General features: G+C 37.1%; 1 protein-coding gene across 1 annotated transcript in view; it reads left to right on the top strand.

Moving 5' to 3' along the window:
• LOC108672538 (homeobox protein six1b) overlaps positions 1 to 20230 on the top strand; it is a 30239-nt gene extending 10009 nt beyond the window's left edge. Inside the window, exons 2-3 of the mRNA XM_018160227.2 lie at positions 17362 to 17527; positions 19051 to 20230. Coding sequence (XP_018015716.1) covers positions 17362 to 17527; positions 19051 to 19371 — 487 coding nt within the window. The 3' untranslated portion in view covers positions 19372 to 20230. The remainder of the gene's footprint in view (positions 1 to 17361; positions 17528 to 19050) is intronic.
• Positions 20231 to 25859: the final 5629 nt, after the last annotated feature.

Here is a 25859-nt window from a genome sequence, read left to right on the forward strand (position 1 = left end):
ATCACATTCCTCATCATCGCTAGAACCATTGCTCCCCACCATCACATTCCTCATCATCGCTAGAACCATTGCTCCACACCATCACATTCCTCATCATCGCTAGAACCATTGCACCCCACCATCACATTCCTCATCATCGCTAGAACCATTGCACCACACCATCACATTCCTCATCATCGCTAGAACCATTGCTCCCCACCATCACATTCCTCATCATCGCTAGAACCATTGCATTCTACCATCACATTCCTCATCATCGCTAGAACCATTGCATTCTACCATCACATTCCTCATCATCGCTAGAACCATTGAACCACACCACCACAAAATAACCATACTATCTTTCTATTCCATTATCTAATTATTTAGGAATCCATATCAATAATTATTAGGAATCCATACATATAATTATTTAGGAATCCATATCAATTCATTCCACACTTGTCATATACAATTTCATAGATAATCATCGAATACTTTTTTATTTCGATTTGTTAGAACAGGAGGGAATCTGGTAATATGTCATTTATACAAATAAAATTAATTTAAAAATAAATTTAATCAATATTAGTAAAATACTTCGTCTTTTGCTGTAAGCCTAATTAGAGTTATTATGGCATATTCATACCCTCGCTCTAAGTTATTTAAATTTATTAATCTTGAATTTCAACTAAATATATTTTAAACTTATTAAACACATCAATATTTTTTCACTGTCATACATATTTTGGTCACCTGGTTCCTATTTTGAACTATGCAATAAGATAATTACACACGAGAAAACTCTTGCTGTATTATCCGCTACCATTTCCCCACAAACATATGTTAATTATCTACATACATTCTTTTGACCCGGTAGGAAGTTTTAATTCTAATCGTGCGTCATTAGGCTAGAGCTTCTCCTGTCCACCTTCCTCAATGCAGGGATAACTCACTTGTTAGATTTCTCCCCGCGGTGCAAAATTTCACCTCCGCTAATCTCGTAATCCATTTAAAGGAGATAATCGCGATCTCGGAACCACAGGCGGTCCTTTATCTCAGAGATGAATTCTCTAAGTCTTCCATCACTGATGTGAGCGCCATACTGCATCAACACATCTGACTTTAGGATGTTTCTAATCTGGACTCGATAAAGCCACTTAACATTCAACATCTCTTCCGCCACTGTAGACATAATACAACAGAGCTCCGTAATCGGTGTATAGCGTGAGAAAAAAATGAAGAATTGCGTTGGCATAATGAAGAGACGTCCAGGGTCGGCATACCGCCGGCCGGAGGCGATGAGGCGGACGCTAATTGGTTCTGATAGAACAACAAAAGCGGCCACCGCGGGCATATGGCAGTCGCTGCTCGCTCGCTGCCGCTGCTAAATCAGTGATGTCTTGCTGGGTGGAATGAAGGCTTTTCCCAACTGGCGTGAACTTCATCCCAGTTCGTTGCTTCATCCTGGTAATGACGTAACTGGGATGAAGATATTACCCACGACGTAACTGGGCAGAAGACTTTACCTACGATCGATGTAACTGGGATGAATGCTTTACTCGCGATGTAACTGGGATGAAGACTTTACCCACGAAGTACCTGGGATGAATGATTTACCCCCGACGTAACAGGGACGAAGGCTTTTCCAGTGGCGTTCACGTGGGATGCAGTCTGCCTTCCCGTGACGTTTATCATGGCATTCAAGCTTCTCAGCTAAGTTCTTCATCAGAGGATAGCTTTACCAGCCAAGATAGAGGCTACACTTGAGGATTTATTGATGGGATTCAGGCAGCTTTAGCATAAAATTTGTCAGAGAATGCAGGCTCTCTAGCAAAGTTACTAATCTAATGCAGGATTTTACTACACTGCAAATTAAGTGTATAAAGACTTCGTTGAGACTTAGTGCATGGAGTTTCCTTTCAATGACCATTGTCCTGAAAAGTACGATTTTTTTATCGGAGTTCTAGTTCATATAAGAGCATTTCTAGAGACATCTGTCGACAGTCCATTTTACTTCCAGTAAGTATTTACAGTTATGATTTTGGCTCTATAATGCGTGTTGAAATTATCAAGGGAACTTATAAATATTGTTCCATTTATTCGTATTTCGTCTTGGTTTGTTCACTGGTACCTGCAAAATCTTAGTTATTCAATTGCATTTAAGCGTGATATAATGTGATTATACTCGAGGAATTGCAGAACAGAATCGTTAAAATCAACGGACATTTCAGTATTGAATAATTATTTTCTCGAACTTCTTACTACCATCAAGAATAGCCAGATAAAAACAGGTAATATACAAAATTTACGAATTAAAGGGGAAAATCCATCGAAATTCATTTAAATGTCATCAATTACTCTACCTCAAGTGAGAGAACTCCGTATGAGTGAGATGAGGCAATGTCTTCATGATAATTGTCCTGTTCATCCGACACTACAAAAATTACTACAACCTTAACAACGTTTGAATTTGAATACAGATATGAATGTTAAAAATAATCATATCGATTGTCTAAATGTAGTATGTAGCACAGTAAAAAAGAGTAATCCAATTATGGTAATGATAATAAGTCTCTCAAGATGGGTCATCATTTACTTTAGAAGGAAAAATAATAATCAAGATATAAAGATGTCCATTTATTGTGTTGCATGTTTTGTTTTTATGTGATGCAGGTGGCTTTAACAATTTTGTCTTCCTAAGTATTGTGCTCATTAAGGCGTCTTTTATAGCACCTAATGTTCCATATATTTTTTGAAGATGATCAAAAGTTGCCAGAAAGTGGTCATCAACTGCCGATTACTACCCTCTTAGCGAGCTTAAAGCATCCAAGTAATCGACAGTTACCGCTCAGCTAGCTATAAAATTCACTTAATTAGATACTAACCAGATGTCGCTAGCTTCACCGAAGAAAGCTGGTAGTATAAAGAGCAAAATTGAGAACTACTTTGCAGTCATCAAGAACGAAACTTATTTTAATTGGTTTAAAGTTGAATGAAACAAGTTATTTAAGAATAACCAGCGTAGCAAAAATACAAAAGGTATCATATTAATTCCGTTATAAACCCGAAAGAATGAATTTGGAATGAATCTTGATCTAGCAGCGCATTTTATTTTACATCTGTGAAAGTTTTTGTGTTTGCTTGTATGAAACTTTTCTAGGTAACGTTTGTGCATTTAAAGAATTTCATTTAGTACATCTTATTTGTACTTCACTTTGCCTGAGTCTGGCTTCATTCAAGCTTCAAGCTGGCTTGCTTCTGGCTGCAATCTAGGACAACTCTACTATATAGGATAACTCTAGGACTAGGTAGTTTGGACAACTCTCCTTGAAAACCGGATTTAAAATGACGGATTCGGGATCGCGGGATGTTTTAAAATTCAGGGACTAGCAATCGCTGGTAACGCCGGATTGACCAGCTAGTTTTATATTAGTAACATTGCCCTATCATTTCTATGACCTGATCATAAAAAAATTAGATCAGTACTCACTGCAGTTATATATATATGTATATAGTGACAGGGAGTGCATTTTCTCGTCCGTTCCTGAAGTCACGGACAGACAGATTGACAGACATACGGAAGGACGGGCATGACGAGCACAATAGCGCCTTTTTTCCACAAATGAGAAAATGCGGTAAAAAGTAGCAGATATTTTAAATTTATTAATTATCTCATAGATATCGGTATGAAAGTTGAAAAATTCCTTAATTCTCTATCATCTATTGCGCTCGTTTAGATTTAGGCATAAGCAGGAATGCGATGTTCTGGAGTGAGACAGAATGACGGGCTGCATGAGAGGAGCTACTGCAGCGCAGTTATAAACACAGCGAACAGAGGGCGCTTTGTGTCGCGTCTGCCGCCGCTGCAGACAAGACATCCGATACGTGCTGTGCGCACCGATCAACAGACCTGCACGCAACACAACCACGCCGTGCTGTGTGTATCTACCACATTTATACCATGTGATTTTATTTATACATACTGTGTACTATCATTTATACCACACAGTATATCATTTATACCACCACATACTGTGTGTGGATCTTGATTAATCTACCACATTTATACCATGTGATGCCCACCACATACTGTGTGGTACTTGATTAATATACCACAGTTATACCATGTGATGCCCACCATATACTCTGTGTGTACTTGATCAGTATACCACATTTATACCATGTGATGCTGACCACATACTCTGTGTGGTACTTGATTAATATACCACATTTATACCATGTGATGCTGACCACATACTGTGTGGTGCTTGATTAATATACCACATTTATACCATGTGATGCTCACCACATACTGTGTGGTGCTTGATTAATATACCACATTTATACCATGTGATGCTCACCACATACTGTGTGGTACTTGATTAATATACCACACATTCATATTCTGTGATGCCTACTACATACCTTGTATAGTTCATGATTAATACAAATATTCATACTTTCTACTGCTTGTCGTTGTTTCTTTATCCACCAAATTCATAGATCTTTTTTCCATTAACAGCCTTTAATTACTATACTCGATCACTCTGTTACATTCCTACCTACAAGGGCCACATGTACATCATGTTTAATACAAGATTTATCTACAGTAAGTATAATTACCACATACATACGTAGTACAGCCTATGCAAACATTAAGATTATTCCTGCAATTTCGTATGCCACTCATCGCCAGGCCAATATTTTTCATGGCGAGCATATAAACAAGAAAAATGAATAAATCTACTCAATAACGCCTCCAGCTTTCGCATTGCGTACCTCCAATTAATGCAATGTTAAAATTTTTTTACATTTATACAGGTTACAGCTATTCTCATGCCGTAAACATTCGTTCTTATGCACTTTGCGTTCGTGAATAATATGAATTCTCAAACTGAACAAAACAAATGTTGCTGTGAACCATGCAGCTTCAATGATTCGTTACTAATTTATGCTTAACAAAGGCCTCCAAACTTCATAGCATGGATTGAACTGATTTCATATTGTTTCTGTTTTTCACAGTATTTTTTCTTGCATACTTAATATAAAGCTGCTAAAATCCAGCGGTACAAAACTGCAATCATTTGAAATTCCTATCGAGTATTTATTTTCGTGCAAAGGTGACAGGCGTCTAAATCATACTTCTCAAAAAATATTTATTTATCTAAGCATCAAAAATCTACGTATTCGCTTTATTTTCTTTACTATAAAAAATAGCTCAATAGCTTCTATGTAACCAATGTTCTAGAGTTTGGAGGTTGTCATTTATATGATTGAAAATATTCAAATTAATAAGTTTATAAACTTCGGACCTAAATTTTTCATTGCATCCATTAATGTTTTAAACTCAGCTCCGAACAGAACGAATACAGTTTTAGTTTGATTTTTATGTTGCACTCGGCCTGCAGAATATGAGATATTCTCATGGCCCGTTAGGTGCAAGTAAGCTGCTTGGCTATGTGAAAGTTACGAGGCAGTTGGTTTTTGCTGGTGCAGGTTTTATCGGCAGCCATGAGCTTTATGATGAGCGTCGACACTCAGGCCTTCTAGGGAGCTCTGCAATACTGCACGTGAAGACAAGATGCAGAAAGCGTTCATTAGAACAGCATGTCGGTACTTCTTTAGTGTAACGTGAATTCTATCAATAGATTTGTTCTTGAATACATGCATATTTAACATGTTCACACTCCAATCTCTTACTGAGTATCCTCTATACTGAATGAATGTGTTATTATATACCGGGGTTTAATTCGTAATTTCAAAGATCAATCAAGTCCCAACAAGTAATAGAATAATGTTGCCCACGCATTAAGATGATTAGCGCTCTGAAAAAATGTTATTACACAAAAAAGTAACTGCTTAATAGAATTTAGTCACCCTATTTGTGTGTTATTGTTTAATTTTTAATATATCTAGAAGCTCTGACTACAAAGTATGAATTTATAGGCATTCACTTACAAATAAATATATCCCCAACAAAGTTTTCAATATAGTTGATCTTGCGTTAAAGCAATCGTTTGAGGCAATCTTACTCAATGAATAGTGAAAAAAAGGCCCGCCAGCCCCCACGTCACACATTCGAGCACCGACGGCCACACACACCGAAGCGCCACCGCCTCTTCCTTCTCAACGAAAGCAGTGCACTTTTCAGAGGTTGTTTTTGGGTGGCGTTTTTCTTGTGTGTCGGCGATCGATGAGTGATACCTGACACCGCTCGCTTCTTCCCTGGGGGAGCGTCGCCTTAACTATTTATCGTGGCAGACTAGCGTACAATATTGAATCATGACACTAGATGACGTGATGCCATTACGTTATTTTTGGTTGGTCCTGTAAAATTACATGAATGAAATATGCGAAAGTGGAGAAAAAGTTGTAACATGTTACTGCAGCTGAATTTAAAAAAATAGTGATTGATTGAACCACGTTGTTGAAAGAATGCTGTGCATTTTCATTCGTAACTAGTCATTCGTAAATGGACGTATTAAGGGGTGCAGTAATATGTAATATTTTCATTAATACGTTTTCCTTCAGAGTTGGAGACGTCAAGTTATATCAGCAATTTCATACCTTCTCATGCAATTATTAATGTTCGCACGGTTAGTTGTTACCTACATAATATCATTAAACTGCTTCTCCTCTCACTTTATAAACTTTTCATCAATCATTACTGCAGCGCGTTATTATTCTCACCTGGCATCTTAAGTTTACAAAAACTTTTGAATAACAATTGTTAAAAATTACTGGCAATTAAATCAATGATGCGTGAGATCTCTTAAGATTGGTTGCGGCTCATGCCGTTCATCTCCCATATCCAGACCGTGCGCCGGCCAGAACTGAAGCTCGTATAGCAATGTCTGTTCGTTCATTAAGCCGCACGAAACTTTGAAGCATCATTTTTGTGTGGTTGCCCAGTCGATTGTGTCAAGCATGATCTCAGAGTGACCAGCTTGGATCTCCACCCTCATTTGTTTGATCTAGTCTGGAATGCCAGGTCGTTAATGCAGTCGCACGTTCCGGAGAGACTAGCAGGCAGCTAACTGTTGACATTGTACCGTCCCGGCCCCACCCTGTCCAAACTCGGCCGTTCATCGACACTTTGACGCTTAGCAGACTTACATAGCCACAGCCACGACGATCTCGCTAATAATGTAACATCGTTATTTGGCAAGTGCTGTTTGAGAGCAAGTATTCAGTGATTTGTGCCTAGAGACCATCACTTGATACATGAATGAGCTGGATTCGTGCCCAGAGCTATGGGCACTTGGTGAGCGGAATTAGCTGTGTAACGGGTACCAGAAATTAGCTCTCAACAATCCTGAAAATTTAGGTATGACGGCAACACTGGAAAAATAAATCATTGGGTATTATTGCGTGGCAAACTTTTAATATTATTCAAGAAAGATCCTTTGAAAATAATGCTAATTTTTTGTCGAGAAATCGACAATATCATATTATTCATGGATTCGAGGACCTTGGGCTTCTGGCTAAAAATCGACACTCTAATGATGGAACGAGCAGTTTTCCTTCATTGCCATTCTATTTTGCCATCATGCGAAAAAAAGTTAAGTGTGGCGCATAATAAATTTAGCAATTGATGGATTGTTGTGAGCAAACGATGCTGAATCTTGCTGTTAGTTAAATCACAATCCTTTATGTACTGACTTATTTGATTATCTAGTGGGGATTGGAAGCAGTGAGTTTCACGATAAATGGGTAATACTTTGTAATGCGTATCTCTCCTAATTTGACTAATTAGGGCATAGAACAATAAAATTTTATGATATAATAATTGTATTAACTGGGAACTCAATATCAAGAAAAACACCAAGTAATTTCGTCGTGATTTAATTAAAACGTTTTCAATTAAATCATGGTACACTAATATACATAACATTTTCTTTGCTTTTAAATTCATAGTTATTCAGTGATTCAAGCAAAATTATGATATGATCCACTATTTCGAAATAGGTACCCGTTTCACAAAAATTCTCTTAATTAATACGAGAAGTTCGATTTCTGTTAAAAAACTCATTTAAATCCTAAACCTTTTATAAATTCACGATTTTTAGTTGGTACCATCCTGCTAAAATAATCTTGTAACATTTACCTCAAAAAAAAAAATGATAAAGGCGTTTTTACACTCGTCTTAATCGTCAGCATGGAGGTCAACATGAATGTCCTACATGAAACGGCCCGTGATCCGCTCTCGGTCTCCTCAGTCCTTGACTCCGAAAGTCGCGAGCCTCGACATGCTTGACTGCAGCTTAGCCGTAGTGATAGTCGCACGGCTATAGAAGAAACATTATTTGTTAGGATAAGTTTGCAAGCCTGTAGTAAAAATCGGCAAATATTTTGTGACATTTTGCAGGTATGTAGTTGATATTGGCGTGACTGTTTCAGGAGCAGGAATTTACAAAAGTTTCGAAAAACTTAGCAAAACTAATAATGATGAGACAGGATAAGTTTTTTTGAGCTGAATTATAAGTTGGTCCACTCACAGTCATAGCAGACACGAACATGGTAAAAGTGCACAGAAAATTATCTAATTTGCATTAATAGTGAACACAAATTCTTAGTGACATCGTAGTAGCAAACAGACATCATGACTAAGCTAGCCCTAGAGATTAATATGCGCGGCATGAAATATTCGGCAGTCTGCGGTGACGATTGACAGCTCTGTCATTTTATGCGGGCTTGAGTGCGCGCTGGTGAAGCATGCGTATCAAATTGTCATCCATCACAGCCATGGCATTATTACAGCGCGCCTGCTAACGTTATTCTGAGCAAAATGGAAGCTGCCTAATGCGCGCAACGATTTACGTGCATTTGTCAACGCTTGTAGACGCGTACTTTGAATAACTGATCGGGGACCGGAGCTTTGCCCAAAACCCCTCTCTAATTCTGGCGAGTGCAATTACGCGCGTGGATATGATTTAGTTTTTACAAACTCAAGTAATGAATAATTAACTACGTGGTATTGAATTAATAACCTGAGTCATGCTTACGTCAGATGAACTGCGCTGATGATCGTGTAAATGAAATGAAATCGTTTAAATGGCTGAAGAAGACGTGGTGATTCTTAAGAGGCTTTCAACTCAGGAATAAAATAATGGAACTTTATAACTACAGAAACCTCATTTCTTATTCGAAAGAAATATTTAGTGTAACAATTTTTATCACAGTACGGAGAATAACACGGAAATTTCATAATTTGTTATCATAAAATTTTGTTATCCTAATTTTAACGTTCTTAGTAATGTCAGGAACAACAACCAGAGAAAAGTATATTGGAAACCTGTAGCGGCCCATGTCGCTGCGATGAAGCTATCGGCAATATAATATTCATATTATCCATTACAGGCACGACATGTCTCAAATGTTCAATTCTCTTTGACAACAAAACTTGACGCAATATTACAATACGAATAAAAGTAGTTACTGACACGAAGCAAGGTGGCTCCTATTTCATGACAAAAATCTCATCAAGATTGATCGTGCCTCACAAAATGGGTTGGGAAAAATAAAAATTTATTTTTATATATCCTGAAACATACCACCTGCTGCCAATTTTGAACTTTATTTTCTCAGAATACGATGGTTAGTTCTCTTCAAATTGCATGTGTCATCACATAATTAAAAATTAGCTTTATATCGTAGCTTGTCTCTGTTCTAATAGATGTTCATTCCCATCTGATGAATACAAATAAAATGCATTAGAGCCTGGGTACATGTAGGCTGGGGGATTTTTTTTCCCTAATGAACACGACGAAAGAGAGATGCTCTCTTGTGAGATCGATGGCAGAAGACCACGATATACTGTATCAAATAACCTTCACTGGGATACCTCATGCATGGCACTACACGTCCTCACAACACTTCTGTGTTCTAGAGGTGCACTTCTTCTGACATCGTGCCCCTGCAGCACTGTACTTCTGCATTCGACAGTCCGCATCGTGCTTATAGTACACCTATTATTATTACAAAATGAATCATCGATTGATCCTCGATGTACATCCAAAATATTTTCATACCAATTAAATGCGATGAACGTTTTGCTCAACTCAGCAACTCGCATCGTGCATGCATACTGCGTTAGAATATAAAACGCGTGCGCTACATGCAAGGCATATTAAAATAGAGATTTTATAATATATATTTTACATAATATTTTATAGATTTAACATATTATATTCGTAAATACTTTCAAGGTTGTATTTTTTCAACCGGTAGGGTATCTGTCAATCGAAAGCGTAATTAGATAGAATGACATGAATCGATTCACATGTTAATACGAGTGCATATATAAGTTAGTGTACTCGTAATATATGCTGTTATATAATAGCCATTGGCCATGTTCTTGCAACGAGCTACGAGAGGGAAACTTTTAACCGCTTGTCACAGTGGACTCTAAAAGTCTCGCGCCTACGTATAGTGCTTGCCGGTACCATGCAGATGCTGGCTTGATCGGCAGGAGGGACTGAATGAAGTGACTGACTGTTCGGTGGAATTCGGATACTAGCTTCAATATAAGGACTCGCTACCAAAGCTTGCACCAGCAATAATTTTTATATAATATTAATAATTCATCCTTCGTCGGTCAGGCGGTGGAATTTCCTAAATTACAAGTGGATTTTCACCTCTTATATTTAATCTTATTTAAAGAACATGCTGATTTCAGCTAACCAATCGACTTGTGGACCAAATATCGTGGGCGTGCAGTGATGGACGTATTTTCGGACCTGCCGCAGGATGCCACCCGCTGCCAAATTATGTTGTGCGAAACCAAGAGCTCGTGGGAGAACAGTGGGATTACTTCGGAACAGTTCAACTGATGCAAGCCTCCAATTCGTGGTTCATTCTTGACGACAACGGCTGGTGTCAATATGTGAGAGAAATTATTGCGAGGCTATTGACCAAACGTTGAATTCAGAAGTTCTTCTGAGGATATTGACAGCATTCTCACTTTATTGTCGTCTCTTTCAGCGCTAAGCTCTGTTAAGAGTTTAGCCCGATGCTTCTTGGATTGCGTAAGAATGTATATGTATCAGCTGCTGGAAGACTTTATCCTTCTTCCTTATAATTTTCACTGCTTATTTTGTTATTTAACATAAATTGCATAAAGCTATGTAATTCTAGCCTTTATTTACATCTAGAATGAAGGTTTGTAACTGATGAATTTGCTAGTTTTATGACTGGGGTATTATAAACATGAATTCTGCAAAGTTTCCCCATCACGACAGTTTATAATCACAGTGCAATTAAAACCTTGATCATTTGTACGCCTTGATTGAATAAAACCGACCTGTCCATCTATGAAAACTTTCAATTCGCGCTCGTCGACGAAGTAAAGTGTTGGTGGTCATGACACGTTGAGGGGCTTCCCGGCGTTGTTCACGTCGACGTGGATTAGGAATCCAGAGGACAGGAAGTGCGGGACGGCGACTCGACAAGGTTTTTATTAGGGCTATTCTTCTGAAAATAATGTTAAAACATTTCTCTACTTTGCTCGTGGTCTGAAAAAATTATAATCTTAGGTGTCATTTAAGGGAAATTTCATTCAAGATAGGTTAATTTTTGCTGATTTAATTTCAACCTATATCATGACATAAAAAGCTCCAAGAAAGATTCAACATTCCTTAAAATAAATGGTGATCTAAGTTTATATATTGTTCATACATTTAAATTATTACAATGTATTGCATAAAAACTTGCGAATCAACTTGAACAAATATTTTATGCTTTTTATCCCTCGTGAAAAAGAATAGAGTTGTTGCTTTGACATTGTAAGAAAAGAATCGCTGTGATTGTCGAAAAATGCGTTGCGGCTGAAATTGTGGTGACACCATCTGAACGAAAAAATATTATGCTTGAATTCATATTATGGTGTTGAACTCTAATTCGCGGATTTTTTTCTGCAAAAGTTTTATATTTTACTATTTAAAGAAGGATTTCAATTTGCCATGAACGGCCTGAGTTGTATTGAATAAATATATTAATGTTTCGATTTAAAAGTGAGTACTTTTAAGTTGATTGAGCAGATTATTGATTGTAATAAAAATAGACTCGACATGAAAATGCAATGACCATAAAATCTAACAGAGTCAAAAGCAATGGTAGATATTATCGAGGATTATATAGGTACTTAATTGTTATATGTTAGTCGTCACGATATTTATTTTGGTTGCGAGAGGTTCTGCTTGACTCTTCGTCTAAAAATTTCAAAGTTATAGAATCGTTGGCGGTGAGAATTTACACGTTATAATGCGCATTCACCTCTCGTCGGTCAAGCGTACGAGCGTTCGCTGTGAGAGGTTGCGTATGATAGTTCGTGCTTCACTCTCGTCGGTCTAGCGTATGAGCGTTCGCAGTGAGAGGTTGCGCATGATAGTTCGTGCTTCACTCTCGTCGGTCTAGCGTATGAGCGTTCGCAGTGAGAGGTTGCGCATGATAGTTCGTGCTTCACTCTCGTCGGCCTAGCGTATGATCGTTCGTTGTGAGAGGTTGCGTATGATAGTTCGTGCTTCACTCTCGTCAGTCTAGCGCATGAGCGTTCGTTGTGAGAGGTTGCGCATGATAGTTCGTGCTTCACTCTCGTCGGTCTGGCGTATGAGCGTTCGTTGTGAGAGTTTGCGCATGATAGTTCGTGCTTCACTCTCGTCGGTCTAGGAGCGTATAAAAGCTCCTGCACAAAGCTAATGAGAAGCGAAGCTTGGCTTCCTTTGTTCCGTCGTCGAGCAAACGAAACCTGACACCGACCCGCCTCTCTGCGCTCTAGTTGCTCTTCTTGCTGCTCTTGTTCTGTTGCTGGTGCTCCAAGTGTTTTTCTTTTGCAGTTATTGTTCTTGCTCGTTTACCGCTGTTCGGGCTTCATTTTGATCTTATTTAAACCAATTATCCCCACATTTTTGCATGGAAATCAATCATTCATGTTTTTATTTTTAGTACACATCGAGATATTTTCCAGTATTTTTTTAATGTTATTCTTTCTTTCAAACAATCACGTCGTTACGAGTAAGGTTTCATCCACGGTTCGAAACTGAGATGAACAAAATATTCTTACCTCGTGACCATGCAATTTGTGTCATCCATTTAGCAAGGCTAAATCCACTGTGTTTCTCTTAAATTTGAAGATGAAGTTGAAATTTCGACTCGTTCATAAAGTCTTAATATCCGAGAAGTTTGCTTATTGATAGCAAACTTTCCCAAGAAATACATTGTCGGTATTCGGATACGCTGTCTGAAAAGAATTGAGCCAGGAATGTTACTACAATAAACAAGTTTTTAATGACCTAGAAAACATGATATTTTTGATCTTTTAACAAAATAATAATTACGTTTTATAATTAACAGCTTGCCATAGGTTCTGACAATTAAGTTTCCCTATTCCCTAGGGTGGCAATAAAGGCAGATAGACAGACAAGGTGGTACCCCTGCTTCCCACAGGGACCGCTTGCTGTTTTCGCCTCACTCGTTGATCCTCTTCCGGTACCTCGTATCTTATCAGCGCGGCTCGGCGCTTCAGAGCCTCGTAAACATTGAAGATTTGAGCGCGGGCGGCAGGGGAGCAAAGAATGCACATTCTGAATCCCTCAGCAAGTTTGTGTTAATGCTTATTTATATACCTACTGTAAAGACTGATTTTGTTATGGAAGCCAAATAAATCATTCATATAAGACTGATTTAGTTATAAAAGCAAAATAAAGCCGAAATAAAGTGAGGTTATCTGTAGATAAAATCGACAATGCATTTTATAGAAACGCACTTAAATACCAATGCATTTTTACCACCAAAAATAAATTTAAGAGAAACGATGAGGATCGGAGAGGAAGCTTTTAATAATTTCCATTTTTATTCGTATTCTGAACTTTAGTTCCTGCTCAAAAATCCATCAAAAAATAAATTGGGAACATAACTCTGATGCGTCACAGGATATCGCTCAATGTTGTTCGGATAGTTATTGTAAAGCTGGAATGTAAGCAACAAGTTTGGAGTTCTGATAGCTAAACTGCAGTTGTTTTGATCAAGTTCTCTAAACTAAATAATACTCAAAGTAATCCACCGTATTTTCATACAACAAGTTTCTGAAACCAATCCTATAATAAGGTTAAAAGATGAAAAGTATGGGCCTGCATGATAAATCGAACGAATAAATTGATGCGGACGAGCTTCAAACCTATAAAATTTATCAGTAGAAGTAACGTATAAAATGCTATTGACCATTTCGAGTGGATTAAAACTAAAAGCGTTGATCAGGCCAGGATGTTATCTACAAATATGCAGTGCGGACACAGGAACATCGATTGGTCGGCTTGAAAACGCACAACAGAATGAGGTGTGCGCGCAAGTAGACTCCTAGTACGATATCTCCTGCCACGGTGTTCGGCCAATCGGATGTAGATGTGATGCGAGGTCGTATACGCTGATGCGCATTGTGCATTGTACGCGTAAACTGTATAGGGCCGAATGGGCAGGAAAAACATACTCAAGCTGTGGAGAACCAGTTTTTGAATTATTGACAGGCAAAAAATGCAAGTTAACATTCGGAAAGATTTTGATGAAGTAGATCTACAGATACATATATAGGTATAGTTTCAGAATAAAAGCTAAAATAGCTTCATTACCAACTCATAATAGCCTTCTGATGTTAATATTTTAATTGTAATAAGGACAAGATTTGACGGAAATCTACGAGGCAAGCTATTTTTACACGAAAATGGGTAATTATATAGTTATAAAAGGCGCTACAGCGCATAATAAGAAACTGCGGTAAAATCGTCGGTCAAATGATCAGGCCACATTTCCAGTGGTCGCCATGTAGCGGGATTTCAAATCATACCGAACTCTTAAGAGGACCCCAGATATTCCCAACACCGGTATGGAAGTTGCGTTCAGAACGCAGGCCGCAGTGCCGGTGTCAGGCGCGTACACACGTAATGGCGCGGAGTCGAGGGCCCTCGAGTTGGTAAATGGTGTTTACAGTGAGGGACGAGGCAGTCCAGCGGCCGCCGCACTTCTCCGGCCGCGCAAACATCGCAGTCGCCTCCGCGTGGTCCAGTTTAACGTCGGTCGCGGCTGTCGCAGTTCAACTGGAAAACCAACATTAAAGCCTTAGGTTGGCAACGTAAATTCTTTGTTCCTATATTCAACAGGGAACACGCAGCGTTGAGTGCTAATTGTGGTATCGCCTTGTAGTTGGAGAGTTAATACTTTTATTGTATAACAAATCATTTTTATTTTCAAGTTTTTGCTTCATTTGGCTGCATGGAATGAATGTTAGTTTCGTTACTATAGTGAACCTTGCATCAGTGTTGGAAATATTGGATGAAAATTAGGCAAAAACGGGGCTTGGAAAAAAATGAATTATTAAAGCAAGGAAAATAATTTATACATAAATTAATGCTACTTATCCTTTAGTTTATATGCTTTAGTAAAAGTATGAATCTTCTGGGATGTGATTTCAACTGTTCCAGCAGCTTACTCTATCTAGACCTCCAAATCAATTCATGAATTGTTTCGCAGCCTTCTCAGGTGAATTTCGGTGTTTTTGAAAAAAATTAATATCTAAATGACGCAGAAAAATATCTAAATGATGCATGACTTAAAAATGAATGAGAGCAATTGAAATTGTTGTTAAATGATGAATTCTGAATATTTAATCTTGAATTATTATATTGTACCCAAAACTCGCTCGGTCAAATTAGTAAAACCGATTAGAATTTTTAGGATAAATCAAATTCCTGGAAATTTTTCCATTGCACATGCCTGAAAAACACTCATTCATCAATATTATTATAGATTGTGATTAATGTCAAGTCACAGCCCAAAAATTGAAACAATCCCACTCTTTCACCTACATTACACAGTCAGCTGATCTAAAGATTATCCTTCTCGCATTGAAGTACACAAACTGAAACTAATAATTAGAATTGTTTAACCATTATTCAAATGTTAAAGATAACGGGGATTGTGAAGTAAGTTACTTGACGGTCGCACTGCTCGGCCGTTATCAATCAGCTGCGTTGCCGTCACGAGGTTTGTTTGTTCGCGTAGGGGCGGGAGGCGCTCACAGACTCGGCGCTCGAGGATCAATCGATGATTGCCAAACATCGCGTCAGCTTTCGCTTTGAACTCAGTGGATATCATTTAATGTTCCCGCTCTACTCCGATTATAAGGAGGGGATTCTGATCAGTTAATTATTAATTTATTATCAGTACACAATCTCCGCATGATCAATTTATTAGGAACTTTATTAATTTAGTGACCTTTTATTGGTCATTGGTTAGCTTAACTTATGAATGTTCTCAGATTTCTCAACGTTGATTAATCGATGTTTTCAGTTCTCTTCAAATAAATCAATTTATTTAATTTACACACATGTAATCTCAGGCTCTCTCACAAGGAAAGAAGCTCGACATCTATTAAGGTACAAACATTTTCTCTTGCTGTAGAGTTATTTCGCAAGTTTTCTGTCTTTATTATTTAAATTAACGTTTTGAAAATATCAATATTGGATATCCCACTATAGAAATTTTATTTTAGGACTTGTGATAACTTCTATTTATAAAGAATCATTGACTGCCGATCCTCAGTGGAGCTACAAGGAAAATTTATTTAAAATAATCGTACAGTTTTTCCAACTTTTATCTAAACTTGAATTAGTTTGACGGGTACTAATATAAAATCAATCGCCGCAACCATCCTACCAGAATACGACCGAGTTTCAGAAGTAAGTAGACTGCACCTGCGGCCAGTGGCTTCTCTCCATCGTTGAGACTGTTTACTAAGCTACTTAAACAAGCAGCCCTATAATTTAGAGACCCAACGTCGACGAGAGGAGAAGGAACACAGTTCACCAGATTGTTTCTTCTAACTTGTTTCATCTTTCGAACCATGAATATCAAAAAACTTTCAGAAATAAAAGAACATTTCTGATTTATCGAAGAATGTTGCCATGGTAATTAATAAGTAATAAATTAGTAATTATTAGTGTATAAAAGAAAAAATGAAATGCCATCAAATTTGCAAATGTCTTCATATTCCCTGCTTATGTTTGCAGCGACGGCCGATATGTGGCTGGGAGTTTGTTCATATTTCTTGGTTGTGTTTACAGCGACGGCCGGTATGTGCTTGGAGTTTGTTCATATTTCTTGGTTGTGTTTGCAGCGACGGCCGATATGTGGCTGGAAGTTTGTTCATATTTCTTGGTTTTGTTTGCAGCGACGGCCGGTATGTGCTGGGAGTTTGTTCATATTTCTTGATTTTGTTTGCAGCGACGGCCGGTATGTGGCTTGTAGTTTGTTCATATTTTTTGGTTTTGTTTGCAGCGACGGCCGATATGTGGCTGGGAGTTTGTTCATATTTCTTGGTTTTGTTTGCAGCGACGGCAAGACGCCGCCGTCAGGCAGTGCACCGCCTTCCTCCTCCACTCACCTGGACAGCGGCTCGGAGTCCCAGGACGACATGAAGCCTTCCCTGTCCGGCCTCGACTCCCCCATCCCCCACACGCAGGCCCAGGGCCTCCACACACCACAGCCCAACCCTTGGGTGAGTTCAATATTTATTATGAGCTCTTATTGCAATTAAATTTTCTTTGAACTTCCATGCTTCTTGGGTGACGTAAGACTTGCTTTTGGATGAGCAGTTAATCTCTTCCCTTAAGAGCCTTCGGGTGAGTAAAAAATTTTTAATAAATTTCTTTTGTCCTTGCCTAACCTCAGGGTTTGTAAAAAATCTTACAAATTTCTTTGTAAAACAACTTTGTGGATTAGATTATTTTAGGTTAGGTTTGACTAGGTTTGGTTAAATAACGTTAAATTTAAGTTAATTTGGGTCAAGTTAGGCTATGTTAGGCTTTGTAATTCTTTGGAACTTAAAGATATACAATAATTTACTCTCTTATTAGATAGTGTCAATGCTACTTAATCAAATAAACTTAAAACTATAAAATTAATAATTTTTTATTCCATTGAAAACTAGAAGAAGCACGTGTTTATGACATCTTGATTATTATAATCACTTAATATTCTACATACTTCTGAAATAAACGGTTTTGAATAACCTTCCGTGTCAGTTCGTGGATCACTACTTAGCTGGCGTTGCAATCGCGTGCGCAGGTTATACGTTTTTTTTCTGCCTAATAATCTTGACCATGAGGCTTTCTGATCAAATCCAATATTTATTTACGAATATATTCAGTTATCTATAGGTTTATTAACTGCAAAAAAAACATGGAGGAGATTTTTCAATTGATTTAATTTTGCTTTTTAAGAGTCAAAAATTTTTCTGACACCTTTTTATAATAAAAAGAAAAGTCCATAATATTACAAACTGTTGTCAGCCATATTTTTCCAACTTCAATTAGATTAAAAGATCTAAAGAGATTCGAAAGCTAACATGGAAATCTCTTCATGGTCTTTCTTTTCAAAATAATGAAATATCTGCTTCATTACCCAGGCGAAAAAACTATCACATGTCAAGCCGGTTAGCCTGGTAGACATAATAAATACAACTCGAGAATGACTTTTTTAAATCTCATCATGCCATATTTATTTAATAGTTTTAATCTAAAGTTCTGTAATTAACTAACCAACATTTAGCACGGAATCTGCTTCGAAAACCCTTTAGAAATTTCACGAAAACTTGCAATATTCAATCTGCTTATAAATTTACACTTGCCTGATTAAAAGTTATAAAATGTCTCATGATTCCGTCACAAAAAATCACAGATTTATTAATTTGCTGGCACAATATGTTTCATGAATATTCACCCAATGTAATTGTTGTGCCGGGCAGTAAACGAACGCACAAACTTTTACCATTCTATGAGATAATATTTTATATATGCAGCACTGAATTTTGTATTATCGCCGCACCAAACTTAGCTCTCACTACCAAATGCCATGCTCCGCCTTGAAACACGTCTTGTATTTTCTTCGTGGATTTGATTTTTTATTTGTTATTCGCAGCACTGAATTTTGTATTATCGCCGCACCAAACTTAGTTCACACTACCAAATGCCATACTCCGCCTTGTAACACGCCTTGTATTTTCTTATTCCCTGACTGCAGCAAGATGTTTGGTGTGGTCGCCAGGACGCGCTGAGCCAGCACGCTGAGCTCTACGGGGATCTATCCAAAGTGACGGGCGGCGGCCACCCCGCCATGAGCTCTGTGCCTGTGAGCAGTCCGGCCTCTGCCATCGCTGCTGCTGCCGCTTACCAGGCACAACTCAGCCTAGCTGCAGCTGTTGCCACCAGAAATTCAACAGTCGTAGGCAGCTGTGGAGGAAGTATTTCTGTTGGTGTCAACGATCCAGCAGCTGCAGTTACCGCTGCTGCAGCGATGGCGTCACACCATCATGATCTGCTACATGATTACCACTCCTTGTGACCACAACAGCATTAGTGCAGCCAATCCTGGCCGCACTCACACGACGCTATTTATGTACAGATATAATATCGTATTTAGGCAATACTAGATAGATCTGCACAAGGTTTTGCTGCTAAGCAGCGCTCTAATACTCTTCTAATAATATTGCTGTAACCTTTGTGTGTCGTTCCTTTCTTTAAGAAATGTAGAAACTTCATGGAACTTGTCATGAAATTAACGCATATTTCTTGTCCATAGCGTGCTAGAAAAGAGTGATCCATGCAGTTTAATATGTGAATATTTGTAAGTTCAAACGCTTTCGAGCACAGCAAATCAAAACATTTGTATTCCTAAATCATATTGGAAATGAAAACTCTTGTGCAAGTTTTGGTTCAAATTCAAATGATTGTTTGAATTACTGCTTGAACTAATGTTTGAATACACGAAACCTGTAGTTTTATTCGTGTTTTCTCTTAACTCTACGAAATTCACCGTTATATGAAACAAATTTCCTCATTGAAAATGCATCAATGAAATTTTCAAACGTTCTAATCACCTCGCAACGACTCAAGTTGGAGCCCTGGAAAATGGGCCCATGCGTTATAACTTTTATGACTTGTTTTAATGAATATGAAAGAAGTCAAGGAATCTTGTTTGATTATATTACATCACTCAGTGAGGCTATATTCAATGCAATCAGTGAGAAGGTCCATTTTTTTGCGATAACTCCCATAAAATGAAAAATTGTGGTTGATATAAATTCTAGTTTGCATTCTATTTCATATCGATTTTATGTCATGTAATGATACTTTGTTTTTGATCGTGACAGATTTGTTTTGAAAAATTAATTAATTCATTCTTTAAAATTAATTGAAAATGATTAGTTTCATTCTTTATTCTGAAAAATGAACCTTATTTGTGAGAAATTATAAGTTATAAGTTCACAGGACAGCCTTATTTCTAAATAAGAGGCAGTGGAAATCGTGATTTGGTGTGATAACAACGACGCTACCGCAGACAAGTCAAGACACTTGCACTGCCTCGTGTAATTTCTCAGCCAATATTGCTGATTTTTTTTTCGCGATGGCTGCTTCAGGTTTTAGTTCTACTGCAAAGGATGGAACGCCTGTGGTAAAGCTGGCTGCAAGAACTCAAACTAAGCTGTAAGCTACTAAAAACGGCCGCTTACTTCTAAATATGCTTACTGGTTTCCTAATTTCATCGTTGCCATTGATTCGTCCCTCGATGAGGTATAATGACAAATGAAAGTAAAAATGTGAATCTGAAAATAATTCAACTGTCATTGAGTGTCACAGAAATGTGTCTTCTCGGATGAATGTCACGCAAAAGTCTACATTTACAAGGTAAATAAATGTTCAGATGCTCACGTGAATTTCATCTTATAGCTTATTTTGTAGTATTTGGTGAGCATGTTGAAGAATGGGCGGGGTTGAGACGCATTCTGAAAAGTCTAGGGAAAATGAGACACACATTTCATTTATTGATGTGCGCATACAGCCGTTCGCCAGTTTGGGTAAAATTTTTTAGTTTTTCTTGTAAATTAATCTATGCCTCATGTCTTATAGAATAACGGTTGATCTAATAATCTTAGAATTATACTGCAAGATGGACAGTTTAGTATAAAATATTTGCTTCCGTTTGAAATTTTGCTTTTCTGCTTCCAGTCGTTCAGAGATATTCTCAAAATTAGTAAAAAATTAATAGTAGTATGATTTATAATATTGAGTACAAATTTTGATCGGCACTGACTGAAAACGGTACAGAACTACCGTGAAAATGCACTAAAACGCGAGTTTGGACGGTTTTAAAAATTTATTATATAAAATGAGTTGGGATTCACAGTAATCAATTGAAAAAACTCTTTTCTATACACCTATTATAGTAGGATTTTACTTGCAAACATTCTTCATCTTATAGTTATATTTCAAATCTGTTCACTGCTTGATTAACTCATACATAATAATAGAATGAATGTATATGCTGTACAATAAATCTTCGATGATTGATTTAACCCGCACTTATGAACTATTTATTTATACGAGAGTGGCACAAGTGCGTGTGTTTGTACAGAGCTGTGGCTGCTGCAATACTTTACATCTTAAGGTCCTCTAAATACAATGCATCTTATAAAAAGATATTGCTGTATTTTTTTTTGAAAGTATCTCGAAATTCCGCAACATCGCTGAGTATTTGAAGTAGTTGATAATTCATCAGGCAAACCACACAAGTTAAATAATTTCAGTACAATTGTTGGCCGCATGATAGAAACAATGAAAGTTTTGTTTCGTTTGAGCGATAAAATGGTAAATAATTTAAAATGCTATTGCAAATCATACCTCCAATATAGTTTATGAGAAAACTCGTTTCTATTTCTATGAAATATTTTCGTGTTGCGTTTCATTGAGAGTGCTCACCACGTTCCAGATTTCTGTCCGGTTCTCAAAATGGTAACTGATTCGCCCCTGGCAAGCATCGTTTATTGATACTTTCTTCCGAATTTAAATTGAAAATGTACGATTTCAATTAATTTTCTACTTGGAGTGTATTGGTAAAACACTGATCATTTATATTAGTATCGATCAACTATTGTAGAGTTTCCAACACATGCCGTAGTGTGAGATGAGCTTTGTTCTATTTTATGTCGTATTAATTATATTAAAAATTTGCTCAAGGTTCTCAAAATTTACCTTGATACTTATTCATTTAGAAAGAGAAGTTCCTAGATATAGCAATAAAATAAAACGTTTCCTGCTGAATTCCCAAGCAATTTAAATACTTTTTTTTCCAAGATAAACATTTCTGATTTTTATATCGCTCTACATGCAATGTTTCGATATACGAGTATATATGTTATATATAGATGAAGCGTTTGATTAATCTACCACATAAAGTGTATCATATAGCATCTTTTGAAGTTTATGTTCGACGAAATGGTTATTTATGATGTTTTCCTGATCACCAAATTCGTGTTGGCCAGCTCATTTCGAGGGGGTATAAAATGTTCACAACAAATTAATTCATATTTTACGTCATATATGTTCTATAAACTTTCAGGTGTTACTATTAACGTTTTGTTAACCTGACTTAACCATTATAGTTTTTTCTAAATTAATAACTATTCTAAATTAAATAATGGCATTCACATTATTCACTCTTAACCGTCAGTGTCGCATTTCATTGTGGATATTTTCTCAGTAATATTTTCAGAGATAAGATCAATATTTCGTCAAAATATTTAACTGTATATCGTATATTGCACTGCGCAGGCCCTCAATTATGCGCGTTTAGAATTGGAAAATGGTGCTAATTTTTGAAATGTGATAAATTGAGTTTAAATAAATCTTGGAGCTACACTATATATTTCACATTAATTACGCCAGATTTGTGCTTCATTTTTCACGGAATGTAAACGCGTATATAGTTGTAAAATTAATTTACCCTTTTAACAATCGTCGAAATAGCCGACAGTTACGCTCTTTGTATACTTGTATCTATAAATCTAACCATTATATTTAGGGCTTTGTCCTATACGTTATTCTGTGTTGTATATTTTTGATTTTTCACATATAAGTTATAATTGATCGATGTATATACATATACTATGATGTTTTTTCGCTTAAACACAAATTAAAAATGCATTAAAAAATGTTATAATGAAATGCTCATCATTTTCTTAGCCCTTTAAAGGCATCAAATTTTTTCTGGTCGATTTCATCGTTGTGGATAGTGGTATCTGAAGATATAACATTAGTTGAAATAGGAGAAATGGGTACAATAATGTCATTGACGTCATAATTTCATAATGTTGACATTATAAATTGATTATAATATACAAAATAACCAATAACTTCTCTGTCACAATTGAATTTGAAACATTACGACGAGCAATTGATCAAAGAAGTTTTTATTTTTATGCGTGTACCAGAGTTGATATTATTTGACTTGATTACTCATTTGTTCACTTGAAACAATTGAAAAAAGATTTTAGCTGAAAGTAATATCAAAATTACAAACTATTTCGCCGCAGAAATTCTACAAAATGATCATCCCTTCATCGAAAAAAAGTAAAGTTCTCTCGTTGATCTTGATCACCAGACGATCAAGATCTCGCTGTTCAGGTTGAGCAAAATAGCTGAAAGATTCCCTGTTCGGTGATAATTCGCTTTTCCTAGTATGAAGAAAGATTTCTATCATGATCGAGTGGGAGAAAAACTAGTAAATTTATTGCGTTCGTTCTTGTCTCCAACTTTTGTAGTGCCTGCGTCTCAGTGATACCATCTCATTGACCGAAGACTGGCATCGCATGTCACGTTTCTTAGAAGAATTGAAAATTATACAGAGTGACGGTAGTTGCTATACATATTCGGCACAATACGCACCAGCGATAAATATCTAAGAAGAAACGGTGGATCTAAGAAGAAACAAAGTTTGATTAAAGAATGGGATATGATTATTATTGCCTGAAATTAGAGCCGAAATTTAACTTTGAGAAGAATGCGGAAGATAATTCTCAAGAAATGGGAAAATGTTACAATTGTAGCAAGCCAGAGTTCCATAATTATTTAGTATCGATGCCTAAGAAACATAATGAAACGTCTCATCAACAAGCCAAAATTTCGTATTACTAAACGTTTCAGTGAGATTGCTATAGAACAAAACATTATTTATATAAATAAATCGAAGGTTTCATAGATGATCAATCGGTCTCAGTAGAATATTTCTTTCATCCTCTTGCGCAGCGCATACAATAAACATGGAATTTGACGGGTGCTGTAACTCTACCATTCATCAAAATGTTCGGTTCTCATGCATGTCAAGAACGTAATTACAAGCTGCTCTTTCGAAATATGTGTCGAAATTTATTCTCAGCTAAAATGGTTTGATTCCGCCCAAGCTAGAATGGGCTCCCAATAATTGAACAGATACGGCACAAAGGCGGTCAGGAATCTAACAAAGCCTCTAATGCACCTCCGTCTGTTGCCTGGTAATCTAAAATGTGCTTCTGGGACGAACGCTTCACGGACCGCTGGGCCATCCAATTCTGGCTGTCTATAAATTCCTGGCTTCAAGCGGTCCGCTTCGGGAATGGATGTAGCGTGTGCAAGCGTATAATATATAGACTGGCTTGAGTCCTATAGCTCTCAGGCGAGGTAAGACAAACTTAAATTATTACACATGCTTTGATTATTTTGGTCAACAAATCACAATTAAAACCATACGCATCAATATAGTTTATAATTTGGTTCATTATCCGACATTTGAAATCATACTGAATGATCAATAAGCGAAGAAAGAAAAATCTAAAAAAAATCACTCAGTTGATCACCGTCAACAGCTAACTGACATTTAAATTAAAGGTTCTCACTTCAGTTATCGCATTCACGCTGAATTTCAGTCAACGATTTCATATATATGCATCTGCAACTTGACGCGATCTACAATGATGGGCGAGTTATTTGAACATCACTTTCACGATGACTAAAATTATTTTTATGCAAATCTCCAGATAGATGAATACTTAGAAATAGCAGACAAACGCATAATCGTCATCCAAAAGCCATTGAGGTATTGAAGTGGACCTCGATATTCAAGACCTAGACCAGAACCAACGTAGAACCAGCATTCTGTAATGCGGTGAAGGGACGCATGAAGTTGATCAGTTACCGTCGGTAATTGTATTGTTCAGGCAAGAAAAAATTACCATGAACAGGAATGAATTAATCATGAACTTAAAGGCACACTAGTTAAAAATAAATAAATTTGTAACTTTAATCGACTTGATTTCGAGGCAAATTCTTAATCCGCTTTCTTCTATCGACTAGTCCAGGAATCATACGAATGTATTTCAGTAAGAAAAAAAAAAAACAGTGAAAACCAGAGGGAGAGAACTAACGCAAAGTTTTTGACGAAGTCAGAAGTAGGGTAGCAAATATATCATCAATAAAAAAAGAGTTACAATTCATTTCTACTTTGATTTGAGGCCAATTTGGAGAACCATCAACCACTCTAAAGAGTAGAATTTTTATGCTTCAAGTTGACCGTCTTGACACAACAGAAACAATCACGATCACTTAAATTTATTGGACAAATGTTATTTGATATTTTCGTTCAAAAATCCAAAACATAAATTTTGATCATTCCACAATCCAGAGAAAGAAGCAAGAAATTAGCCAATGTAGCCAAGCATCCGAACATATTCATAAGCCTCTACAAAAGATTTAAATGAAGACAATTCGGGACGAGGAATGCCAACGGTCTATTCCTGATCGAGCAGCCATTACCTGCGGCCGTAGCAACGATTCCCGTTCAGAGCTGCAGGTCAGAATTAATTCCGACAACCTGCCTGGTATAATGAAGCGAACGAACACCGACAACCTGCCTGGTATAATGAAGCGAATGAACGAGCAGCTCCCGCAACAGATGACGCTTCCCATGCCGCCAGTTGAGGTTTGTTTAGTTTGGGGCGTGAAGGCAATTTCCTAGCGGAA

The sequence above is a fragment of the Hyalella azteca genome, unplaced genomic scaffold, assembly GCF_000764305.2.
Source record: "Hyalella azteca isolate HAZT.00-mixed unplaced genomic scaffold, Hazt_2.0.2 contig6346, whole genome shotgun sequence".
Taxonomy (NCBI): domain Eukaryota; kingdom Metazoa; phylum Arthropoda; class Malacostraca; order Amphipoda; family Hyalellidae; genus Hyalella; species Hyalella azteca.